This window comes from Corvus cornix, chromosome 3, assembly GCF_000738735.6.
Source record: "Corvus cornix cornix isolate S_Up_H32 chromosome 3, ASM73873v5, whole genome shotgun sequence".
NCBI classification, from domain to species: Eukaryota; Metazoa; Chordata; class Aves; order Passeriformes; family Corvidae; genus Corvus; species Corvus cornix.
Window position 1 is genome coordinate 26,214,612 of NC_047056.1, and position 13,176 is coordinate 26,227,787.

General features: G+C 36.5%; 1 protein-coding gene across 4 annotated transcripts in view; it reads left to right on the forward strand.

Annotated features, from left to right (window-relative positions):
* CAMKMT (calmodulin-lysine N-methyltransferase) overlaps positions 1-13,176 on the forward strand; it is a 243,091-nt gene that overhangs the window by 160,650 nt on the left and 69,265 nt on the right. For all 4 annotated transcript variants that reach the window (XM_039568536.1, XM_039568537.1, XM_019282477.3 and 1 more), the window contains exon 4: positions 11,427-11,487. In XM_039568536.1, coding sequence (XP_039424470.1) covers positions 11,427-11,487 — 61 coding nt within the window. The remainder of the gene's footprint in view (positions 1-11,426; positions 11,488-13,176) is intronic.

The window sequence follows — 13,176 nt, forward strand, 5'->3', positions numbered from 1 at the left end:
ATTGCATATATTTCATGATCCCTTCTTCTTCCACCCCCTCCCTCCCCAGAAGTACCAGAAAATTACTCTTATATTGTGACTCAAACTCTCAACAGAAAAAGAGAACAACAAGAAAGTGCTAAAATTAGTTGTTAACTGCTAATTACTATAATGGTGTTATACAACGCCTTTAAAAAAAAAAAAGTGCCTTTCCTTATTATTGCAGCATTATTACTCTATTGATGAAGAGCTGTATGAAAATAGTGTGTCACAACATACTTAAACCTTAGCAGAAAAGTTTGAATTTCAGAAGATTATACACCTGCCTCTCCATTTGCGAAGTCTGAGCTCAAAACTCATTAAATAAAAACATAAACTAGGTATTGAAGAGTCTACCTGCTAATATGGAAGTTTGGCATGAGATTTAACATAGTGTTTCAAGGTGCAAGAAATGCTGTAGAAATTGATGACTTACTGTATTGGCTTTGCCATTAGTAAAAAACCACCTCAAAGCATAAAATGGCCTAGAGAGAGCCCTAGGGTTGCCCAAGGTCTGTGGTCACCATGGAATGTAATGTAGGACACAAGGGACAGGTTTCCCACTCAAATTGCAGTATCAAAGATGGGGCCCAATTTCTGTGCTGGCATATGACTGAGCAATTCCTGAAGTCAGAGGATGTGTGCTCTCTTACTTCAAAATTTGATCAATTCTTTTTCCTGACATACTAACAATAAACATAAGCATATTGTTACGAGGTTAGCTTATAGGCTTTTTCATGCTTTCATTTAATTAAATTGAGTGTAATGATTTGCTTTGCTTTTGTTCCTTTGTTTCTGAGACTCAAACCACTGGATGTTCTGAAATACATTCTCTCAACACTGAAAAATGGCGTTAAGTCCCTAAGCTATGTATTTTAGTCAAAGCACATTGTTCTTCATACAAGAGCACTTCTGTATCAGAGTGTAGAAATGTAAGTTTTTATACATCTCTACAATGTTTTTCAGCAGAATTCTTGTAGCCCCGGTCTGCATTTCTACGCCTTGTAAAATAAAAATGTGGTCAGTTAGGTCATGGTTTATTACAGTAACGTGGAAATGTGAAAGTAATTGGGGAAAATATGTCAGGCTACTTTGAGGACTAAATTCTACTCTTATCACTTTTGTATCCTCCGTTACCATTACCCACTGAAACACTGATTTCCTGATAAGGTTACCCTTGGATTTGACTCTACAAAATGATCCAAAGCACTAACATATGCTAATATAATAAAGGCTACTTTTTTTCTGAGAAAGACCACGCATATTTTAAATTTAAGGCTGGTTCATTAGCTGGGATACACAGGCATAATACCAGCTGAAGATCTGACCCATTGTATTTAATGGTCATGAAAAGTGCCAGATCAACAGCTGTGGTTCTTGCAACCTGTTCAGGCAAAACCAGCTATGAACAATGGTAGTGCAAGTTCTCTTTTGTTGCCCTGTGAATATATGTCAAACCTCACCTGGAAGGACCTGGAGGACCCTGAAATCCTTGGCCTTTCAGAAAAAAAAGGTAAATATTTTCCTTTGATATAGATTTGCCTTAACTCTTACAGTCTAAATTCATATGGAATATGGATCCATAAATAGATGAGAAGTCTGGTTCATCTTTGTGCAGCATTCTCACTTACAGAACTCATTACAAATCTTATTCCATGTGAAAGAAGAAAACAAGGTTTAGTGATGTAGGGAGATTTTGGGCACCTGCTGCAAGATGGTTGTCAGTAGCGTAAACTTTTGACAATTGCACACTTAGCACCAGTTGAAATTACCCCAGGAGAAAGAATCAAGGCCTTTTCTATACAGGGACCTAATGAATTCATCTAAGAATGTGAAGGATGCATGGTCACCCTTTGCCAGTATGTGAAATTCAGAGTACTAAGATACACTGTTTTGTTAGACAAATATTGTCCAAAGCCTTCAAACTGAACTGTGCATGCAATTATTATTTTGACTTTTACCCAATTTATATCTCCTGGCTGTACAGAACAGACACTTTTCTAGTAGTTTGGTTAACTGTGTAGAATGGTGGAGTTTGATAAAGGAGAAAAAAATGAGTCAGAAGCTGTTGGGACCAAAAAGGTATTGTCTTTGTTTAGTTAATTTGATGGGAAAGAACCAAACAACAAATCACAAACCAAACAGAAGAAATCCAAGCTCTAGACACTACTTCTGAACACAAGCAGAATTGCCCAAATAAATTCCACTTTCTTTATCTTGAGCATTACATAAGGGTGCATAGGGCAGTTACACGAACTTCCATGTTCACTATCAGATACTTGAGGAAGATAAGCAGTATTAGTAACCAATGTTAATCACCAATGTGAAATTTTTACCTTCTCTCTACCTCTGATGTATCTCTCAACCCCAAAACAAACCAACCAAACAAACCCAAAACAACCACAAAACCCTACAGAAAAAAAACCCCCGAAACAACACAAAAAACCCCCCAACTAGTTTCCTCGCTTCATCTATAGACAAAGTGAAACTAGGGTACTGGAATTTACAGAATAGAGCAACAAGGCTAGAGCTGAGATATGGTTGATTGTATCTACAAGCTATTGTGAATACTGGAAAAAGGCAGTTATTTAATTGAGCTATCCAACTATTTGCCTGGACATGGTTCTTTAAAATCTTCCTTTTTCTATTTAGTTTCTTGTTTGTGAAGCAAATAAATATGTATGCACTCCAGGTTTATTGTTACGTATTTAAATGGTACAGTTCAAATATCATTTGAATATTCTTTTTCTACTCTTCTCAGAATGAGTGCTCATTTAAATCAGATATTATGAAAACCGGATGACTAATCCTAAATTCAGGTGTACTACCACTCAGGCTGGGCAGATTGCTAGTTGATCATGCTAAGATGCTCCCTTATCCATTATTGGATCTGAAAAAGAGGAGGATTAAGAATTATCTGACTTCTCAGTTAATGTGCAAATCATCTAAAAGCTCAGCTTAGAAAGGTCTTAGAAAGCCGAACAGCACTAAAATAATAATAATGTCTTAAGTTTTTTTAATAATATAAATGTGTCGTATCACATTTTTAGAGTGAAAATAGAGTTTTGTGGTTTCTATCTCAGATAGTCTTTTATCTCTCCCTTCCTGTTTTTGTAATTATGTATGAATGTCCTAGAACTCTGCTTCTAATTAAAATTTTTTTATTGCAATTAGAAGTTGTCGCTTGGGACAAACTCACACTGTTGGAATTTAATAGCAATTGTATTACTTTCAGGCAATAGTAGAAAATAATTTGATAAATATCTTTGGAAATGAGCATTAATCTATTTACTTTTAACAAAGCATAAGGCAGGGAAGGAAAAGTATATCTTGGGAAATATATTTGTATAATGTATCTATGATCTTTGCAGGGGTTTAGTCTGTAATATGTATTTCTAGTATCTTTCTCTGCTCTAGGTTATGGTGAAAAAAACCCTTCATTGAAAAGATTGACACACTATTTTTCTGTATTTTCAAGGGACAGGAGAGTCTGTGAACCAGAAGGCATCTCCTAATGTCCCATCTTTGCATTTTTAGGCTAGTTCTGCTGTTTGCTATAGTAATATTTGTTTTATCGTTTCTATCACTCCAGTATGTATACTTGCCTTTCAAAATCTGTGGAAAGTATTTAAAAAGAAAAGAGAAAATGCTAGTATTTCAAAACCCTATTATAATGCATTTTCAAATATGTCAGACACATCTTTGTTAAAATTAAACCAAGGATTGGTTTTGAGCGAATAGCCCTATATCCTTACAGATGCTGTGGATGGATGCATCTAAGCTGCTTATTATATTGATGGGTTTTGCTGCTCTGCAGCAAATGAAAACAGGCAGCTGCTTCCTCCATCAAAGCAAAAAGCAGCCTGAGTTTTTATTAAACGAGTGTTCATTTCTTCTATTGCCAAAATTCTTACACAAAACAAAAGAGCAGTTTTAGCACATTATTGCTTAACTAGACATGAACAACTGACAGCAAGTGATAAGCCTGTCTGCTTTTCACAACTGGTAATCATTTTTGGAATAGATGTTTTAATATAGTTGAATATAAAATTTTGTAATTTACATCTACAATGGTACATAAATTTATAGATCCAGTTTTTTGCAGGAGAATGAAGGCTATAATCACAAAAGGTTTGTTCCAGTGTTGTTTAATTTTTAATAACTATTTGAAAACTAGGTAAAAACACACACACACCCCACAGATTCATTCATTTGAAAAAGATGTTAAAGACAATCATACCAGTAGATTTGTACAGTTGGCCAATTTTTCTTATGGAAGGGATATGTGTACATTTACAGCTTTGACTTGTTACTGTATTTCCACATCAGTTCCACCGAGCTTCTTAAGTTTGTGCTCTAAAAGAAATTTGCAGATTGCAGACCATCATGTTTCCCTCCTAGTCATGAATAATAATGAGAATGAAAGTGAGAGATACAGTGCTGAGGCCATTTTGCCTAGGCTGAAGATCTCAGCCGGTGCTTATACATATTTTTCAATGATCTGAATATCATGAATTCTGCTTTAGATTGGAAGAGAGACAAGAGGTTCTACAAAATGTATGTGCATAGGGAAAAAATGTTTCTCTTTATATTCGCTTCTATTTTTTTCTGATGTTCTTGTACCTTTTCAAACTCACTTACAGCATTCCTGCTGTGGAAAAGTAAGCTAGCCATTCTCCCTGCCTCAAATTACTCCTCTTCACTGGACTTAAAAGGTGGTTTGCCATCTGCAAAAGCCAGGTGCAGTAAGGCACAGATATAAGGTGCTACTGTAAAGGCTATTAAATAATTTTCCTTTTTCATACTGTGTGCATTTATTGCTGAAGTTACTCACTTGTAAATACTCTTGGGGTAAATTTTAGAATGGAAAGCCTCAGATTAGACAACTGGGCTTTCAAAATATGTTACCTCTTAAAGATGCTGGCATTTGAGGTGGTCAAATGACCAGAGGGGCACAGTACTTAGTAGCTGTTCTCCTTTTGAAAATCTGCTCTCAAATTCAGTTTTGGAGTAAATAATTTTACAGTTCCAGGCACAACATCTGCAACTAACTTGGCAATGGTGACCCTTCTTTTATCTGCTTCTGCTGTAGATGGGTGTAAACTTAACATTTTGTGTACTGAAAACAGAGTGAAACAACATGGGGTTTTGTCAGTGGGTTTTTTCCTTGCTTACCAATTCCCTCCATTTCTTCATTTTACTAAAGTGACCGGGTTTGTTGTCTGGATTATTATGGAAGTTATTTTCTATTAAATTTTTCCACTTCTTCATACATGCATTTTATGGTATCTAAAAAAAGAATATTTGTAGTATTAGTGCCTTATTATGTGTGTTTATGTTTTTTGATTCAATACACTTTAGGTAGGATCTTAGGTAGCAGGGATGACTGATTGTCCTTTCATCTGTGTCACATTTTGCATGCTGTGTGAACAAGTGAATGAAAATAAAATCGTCACTTCCTGTCTAAACTGAACAACATTTTTTATGGTAAAATTATATTGCAAAGGGGGTTGAGGTATGGAGTTTGAAGAAAGTTTAGAGCTAGAAATGTTTTTGAGAGCTATGCCAACTACAGTAGTGAAATTATTTGCAGGTAGTCTTTACTTAAGCAATTACTCAAGTCAGAACACCCATGTTATATGTTACTACCAAGATGTATTTGGCAGACATACACTGTGCATCCACTTGGTATCTAGTCTTAACTGTGCTGTTCATAACTTCATGTTTTAGCTTTGACTTGGATGTGAAGTTTAGTGCTCCACTGACAGAAGGACTCATAATATTGGTTAGAGCTTACTTTTGAAATTTGCTCCGAAGTGCTGTGCTGTTGAACATTGATTTTGATCTGCTCTCTTACTTCTCCAGGACCCTCAGCAGATGTACCATGCTTCTTGCTGTGCATGGTGGTGGTGATCCATAGAAAAACTAACCAGGATAAAATGATCAAACTTACCTTCCAATGTGACTTGAATATAGTCACATATAGAAAATAAGGTTTGATACTGTAAAATTAGGGTTGTGACAGTGCTACAATGCTCTAAGAATGGAAGAACCTTGTTTTAAATTCCTAGAATTACTTATGTTATATTCCTAGAATAGCCTTTTCCAGTAAATTACCTTAGTTTTGGGGATTTTCCATCTACTCTACAGTCTTTTAGCAGAGGTGATGGGGAATAATTGCCTGTCCGGACAGGCCATTAATTTAACACCTCTGCACAGTCTATTGTAGTGCTAAAGATTTTTCTGCTCTCCACTAACCATGTGTCTCCGTGTGGAGGGATAAAAAGTGCCTTACTTAAGGTCAGAAAACAGTTCATCCTTGCTCAGTGCAGTTGTTGGTACGACCTTTGAGACATTATTCATCGCTTAGCCCAAAAATGCTTTTTTTCCCTCTCACTTTGATGACTATTAAAGCAAATAAGGTGATTTCATGTAATCAAGAATCAGGACATACTAGAAAAAAGATCTTTTTGAGTATATTCATACGGGGAAAATGACTGACTTTTCAAATTTAAATTGTCTTTGCTTTTGAGGGTTAAGATAGAATTTGTACAAAATTTACTTGAGACTTCAAATGAATAGGAAGACATCTCATAGTTTAATAGTGCAAATAAAAGACAAAATTTGAATGTTGAGATCAGCCGTCTGTACATGGGGCTGTGTGAAGTGCTAGGGAAATGTGAAAATACTTTTAATTTGGTTTAGCTTCAAAAGTAACTTCTTAATCTCCTAGCATGAGTTAAATACTTGTAGGACAGCTTTATACCTCCTACTCAGAGCTTCCAGGGACAGCTCACCTGTCACCTCCAGTTGCCCCAATGTTTCTTGTGTTCAGTGTTGGCAGACAGTAGAGCAGAGTTCCACTAATCTTGCACTATCCCAGCTAACGTGAGCAGTAGCTACAAAGAACTGTGAGTTCTTTGGACCTATGGAGCACTGCTGAGACATAATAGCTCCAATAGTCAGGTGGCTTTCTTAAAAATACACATCTCAAAATTCTTTTCTACTGCCATGATGTTCTTTAAGAGCTTCACATCAGATCTCAGTATTTGTTATCCAGGGGTTGACAGCATTCTTTAAAATATGTGGGGAAAAGCAACAGAAAGAGAAACTTTTTTTTTTTTTTTTTTAAATACTGGATAATTTATTTCTGGTAGACAATCTTCTGTACTACATAGAGTACTCAGCATTTTTAGATTTGTTGCAGAAGAAGCACAGGCTTTGTGTAGCTTTGGACTAGTGGTGCTCCAGCTGATGGTTAAAGCACAACATCCTCAGAAGGCTGTCTGCACATGGCTTAGTCATGTGGCTTGAAGGTTGCTTTAAGAAACTGTTGTGCCATGACTAGTGCAGAGAGACCTGACACTTTCCGATAGCAAGCACTATGAAAGTGATAAAACCAACTTAAGTTATGTTTCTTTCCATTATTACGATTTTCTTAGTGTTGTTCCTCTGTAGGAAGAGTTTGGGTGCCTTTATTTGGTTACATCATACCTCATGGTGTAAGCATTACTTGGGTTATTTTTCTTGGCCTTCCTATTATTTCATTCTGTGTGTCTAAATAACTTAATGTGTCTCTTATTTTGGTTCCCAATATGCAAACTTGGGACAGTAGAAATTAATGATATCATCAAGTTCTTGTGAGGTAGACTCCATTACTGGGGTGACATTTTATGATAGGGTGGTAAGTGCTGTAGAAATGCCTGCATTTTGTATGGTTCTGATGTATTTGTAGCATTTCTCTATCCACTGTCATACAATTTAGTGATAATGTTTTTCTACTCCTTCTACTGTAATAAGTATCATAAATCTGTCTGGAAGTAGATATCATCTTTCTCATGGCATTTGTAGTGAAAATCCTGCTCCATCCTAGTGGTGAAAGGATATTTGTCAAGAGTTGGAATGTGAGCAGACATGCGCTCTGTCTCTGTCCTGTGTCTTCAGACATGCCCATTCTTGAGGGTCTCCTATGGACACCAATGCAACTTAATTTTTTCGTATGTTTCAATAGAGATTCCAATGCTTTCTGGCAATTATCCTCTGTTTTCACGGTGTACTTATCAATGTGATAAAGAGTTTTAAAACCTTCAGTATATGTCACAAAATATTTATTTTTGCAAAAAGAAACTCTTGTTTCTGTCTGTTTCATCATTCAGAGAGATTTTTTAGCCCCTCTGTCTAGGTCTTGTAGAATATTTCTAGCCTTGAAAATACAAGCACCATTTGGGGGTCTTTTGATATTCTTTTGCCTATCCATCCGTAAATAGTCTACTAACATGTAAGTAATTGTACATGCAAATAGGTAGCATCCAATGTTGTATATTTATAATCAAATTCAGAAATCAAAATGAGAATAATTTTATTTTAAATATGAAAGAATTACTTAAAGCGTGTTCATAGGAAACTTAATCCATATCCATATGTATGTGTTTGCAGGAAATACATTATGCTTTTCACAACATAGTGGTAGTTGTTAATTCACAGGAATTTTGCATTTCTGCATTACAGCTGTATGTTTTCTAACAGAAGCAGAACTATCTTTCTTATACTTGCAACTTCAAAATGTAGGTCATTGTGTTGGAGAATGTAGGTCAGAGTGAGGAGGAAGAAGACAGAATGCAAACTCCTCCACATGGATCTTTAAGCTTATCCCTGTTTTGAAGGTAAAGAGGCTTACCTACCTGTTCAAGCACGAGAAGCTTTTCCTTTTACTAAAATTAACGCAGGTATTCTGGCTTCTGGCTGCTTGGCTTAGCTGGGAGCACTTCCACACTTGAGACTTGTTTATGCAAGACCTCCTGACTCCTGCTTCTTTAGCTTCCAGATGCTTATACCATTGCTGAGGTGATCCTTCCTTCCCTGTGGGGGAAGGCAGCGGGAAGGAGAGCTGTGTGTGTTGCTGGCATCTGCCTAAAGAAGAGCATTGTCTTTGCAAAGGTGCTTTACCCTTCTCTCAGCACGGAGCTATCTGATACACCTGCAGTTCCAGCCAGTATCAACATTGTAATGGTAGCAGGGGAAGGAATGGTGACCCCTCAGAAAAGATTCAGTGACACCATTCAAAGTGCTCTCAATAATAACTGCAGAAAAGTGAGAGACATTTGACTGAAGATACTGAAAAGTCAGATGTTAAAGAATGTTTGCTACAATTGACAAGTATTTTTAAAATTCACTCAGGCTAGAAGTTTGCTATAAAAAGGGTTTCAGTTTTTTATGTTTGTGGGTGTGAGGGTTTTTGTAATGTGAGATGTAAGTATTATAAATGGTATTAAATTAGCCGTGTCTTCACTAAATATTAAAAAACCACTTTTATTGCTTGAGTATACACCAGTCACTGCAAACTGAAACATTCTTTATGTTATACACTAAAATATTTAAACAGTTATTATATTTATTGCAAAATCTGTCATTTTAGCGTATTTCAATGCTCAAAAGCATTGTAATGCTCAAAGGGAGATGAAAAACCCTGTACAATTCTTAGTGTATGTTTCACTAAAGAATGGGTAGTCTTGTGTGAATATTTTATTTTAACCCTTAGGAAATCTAAGTAAAATAGCACATTCAAAACCACCTAATCAGACGGAACTGTCATAAACAGGACAAATACAAGTATTGCATTAGTGGTTTTGTCATACATATGTATCATCAGTCTGGGGTTTTTTGCCCCTTAAATATCTTTGTAATACAAAAGTTATATGCAGGGTTTTGGACAAATCCTGTCTTAGCTTTTGCTTCATCTGCATGCAGTCAAGACATCTTTAAATTTTCATTAATTCTCACGATGAGTAAGGGTAGTTCAGAATACTTACTGGATGGAAAGGAAGAATTATATTGATGATGGTTTTAATCAGGCTTTAAGTGATTTAAAGGATGACAGTTTTCCTCCCAAACTTCTGGTTCTGTTAAATTTAGCCTTAAGAACAAAAATTTGGTAGAAGTGGTCTAAGGGATACGCATAGTTAACTGCATGGAATTCAACTTACTTGTGTAGAAATACCTAAAAGACGCTCTGCATGTCAAATAAGTTTGCTGGAACTGTTGAAATGTCTATAGTTCATAATATGAAGTTTGTGTCTCATTTCTCAATGTCATGTCTTGGTGGAGGGGGGGAAGCTGACTCTGGATTTTACGTGTGGACAGACATGTAAACATGGTTTTTCATTGCTAAGCAACCACAGATGAAAAACACATACAATGATAATTTGGCTGCATATGCCTTTGATACTTCCTCCTTTAACTTTGGGAACATTTGCAAACGTAACTCGAGTTCCTGAGTATGAGTCTGTTTTCCTCAGGCTCCCTCCAGCAATGAAGTCTGGTGCCTGCAGGAGAGCATGTCAGGCACACAGGATCTTTGCTGCCCTCTCCGTGGGCCACAGCACTTCAGCTGGACATTCCAGTCAGGTGGGAAACTGGTCTGGCAAAACAGACAGTTTCATGAGAGACTGGTTTTGAAGGAATAAATTTACATGGAAGCCTCCAAGTAGTTGTCAGTGTTGATTATGACCAGTGTAAGTTTTATGATGGAAGCTAATGAATTAATGAATAATACAGATTAGGTGAAGAAAGTGCAATTGCTCCTGGCTATTTCTGTAGGACAGCTAGGGGAATTCAAACGAAAATGGCAGGGAGAGCAAGTATAAAATGAGAGAAGAGGGGTTTCTTTATACAGCAGGGTGAAACTGTGATGCTTCCTGGTGCAGCTCTGCAAAGTTTACCAGCAGAACAACCACAAAAATCCTTCAGTGCCTGTTAAGCAGAACTTAGCACTTTTATTTTCTCTTCTCCTTCTTCTGAACTTCTTGAGCCACAACTAAAAATCACACTTTTATTGCCCTAGTCCTGGATTTGTCCTTAGCATGTGCTCCTGGTCAGTCTCCCTTACAGTCAGACTGATGCCTGACTTAACAAAAAGTAAGAGAAAAAGGAGCTAAATAAATAGAAACTGGAAAGAAAAGGAGTGACTGTAGTATGATGATGATGATGTAGCTAATGAAAAATGAGAGGGCTCCTGTCTCCTGTTAGAAACAGGCTACAAGGCAAATTTGGCCTTGAATCTGGCCTGATACAAACAGGTTGTTGTTCATTTGAATGCCCAAGTGAATTAAATTTTATATGACTTTTAAAGTCTTGATTATCCATGTATATGTGTAGATATATGTGTATGTTTATGTGTGTGTGCATGTATCTATAAATTTCTGATCATTAGTTGTGATGAAACCTATGAAATACTCAATTCCAATGCTTAAATCATAGGTCTTCTTTTTATTTTTCTTTATTCCATGCTATTATGGCAAATATAGAAAATAAAACAGTGGGTAGACGTCTGTAAATGGTAATATGCATTCAAATATTATTTTAGACCAGAAAAAATATGTTCTAAGAAGGCAAATATCTTTGTTTTATAGGTCTCTGGCCCTCTGAAGAAGTGCTGGCTTACTACTGCCTAAAGCATAATGAAATATTCAGGTACAGAGTTAAACATGAAAAGATATTTTCCAATCTCTTAGTTTTATTGTATCTGCATGGTAAAGATTGCTATGATTTAAGTCTTCAGATTAAATTTAAAATGTTCAAGGTGAAAGCATGTTGCTCTTAACAAAGAATTCTGAGCTGCCTTTGGGTACTAATATTGCACAGCAAGCTTTCTGCTATATGTCAAAGACTTTTGATTTCCACTCAAGGCGTTTTATTTCACTTTGATTTTTGGGAAACAAAAGTGAAGCTCCAATCGATCAGTGCTGATTGTGAAGGTCAGGAAAAATAAGATATTCTTTAAACTGACATCCGTTGGAAAAGCAAGCAAAATATTATCTGATAAAATACATAAAAATCACTGCGTATAGTAAGGGGAATTTGCACCTGTATTTATGCGTTGTGAAACAGTTTTGAGACATCCTTATTCAGTTTTGGGTTTTTTCACATTTTCTAAACTTATAGAAGACAGTTATCAAGGCTCCAGTAGTAACATCTAAATATAAAATCCATCCTGCATCCACTTTCTTTCCTCCTGAGTACACTGAGATTTGCACTTGGAAACCCTTGAAGTTTCATTGTCTGGAGGATGAATAGTGTGCAAGAAAAGCCATTATAACAATGCATTTGGAGGCACAAATTATGTTCTGTGCAAGGGTGTAAGGCTAATACCAAGTAAACCAGCTTGGAGTATACAAAATCCCAGTTTGTGTAAATATGGTGTTGGTAAAATCAGAAAGACCAAACTGTAAGTCCCTGCCCCTTGTACCAAATGAGCAACTTGCTCAGACTCCTGTCTGTAATCAAAGATGTGGCACCAAAGTGTGCCCTGGTCCATAAAGCCTCATTCCTACCCCATCCACCAGCTGAACACAGCCTGGCCCATTAGAGGAGGCAGCTCATACACCTGATCTGGCTGCTCCTTCCTCCCAGGTTGGTTGTGTGACTTCTGCTGCTGTAGTGATGTCCCTGTAGCACTTTGCTTTCCGGCCCCGTGCTCATGTGCTCTGCTTGTTCTCCAGGGCTCCTGACAGCAAACCTCCCAGTGCTGCTCACTCAGACGGCATTTTCCTAGTTTGGGTATGCAAGCTGTGATACTCAGAGACAACGATCAGTCAAACTTCCATGCAGTAAATGGGCGGTTTCACATCCTGATTTCTCCGGATTATGCCCTTCTGCCAGTACTCCCAGAGTAGACTTTCTTATTTTATTCTCATTTATAAATGTCACTAAAGATTGCCTGAGAAACAGATACAACTTTTGAAATTTGTTAGTAAGGGAACTTTACAGTGAAATAAATTTTGTATGCATAAATATTTTTGTGTATATGTGTGTATGTGTATGCTCATATGCTATGTACATAGAAATTTGGTTCAAAATGCACTGGAAGCCTCACACTGGATACTTTCTGTGTTTATTTCAGTAAGTATGATTATTATAAAGGAGTAAGTGCCTTGCAAATCTTATATATAATCATATGTATATACTTTTAATATATATAATACACTTGGTATAGAAAAACTAAAACTTATTTGAGGAAAAACCTATAATCATTCTGTTTAAAAATCCAAATTGCAAATTTCCCATATTTGTTTTATATTCTTATTGGGTTTACATACAGCTTGTTCCTCCAAACTATGTCTTTCTTTCGTCTCATTTTGATTAAATAGGACAACTTGACTT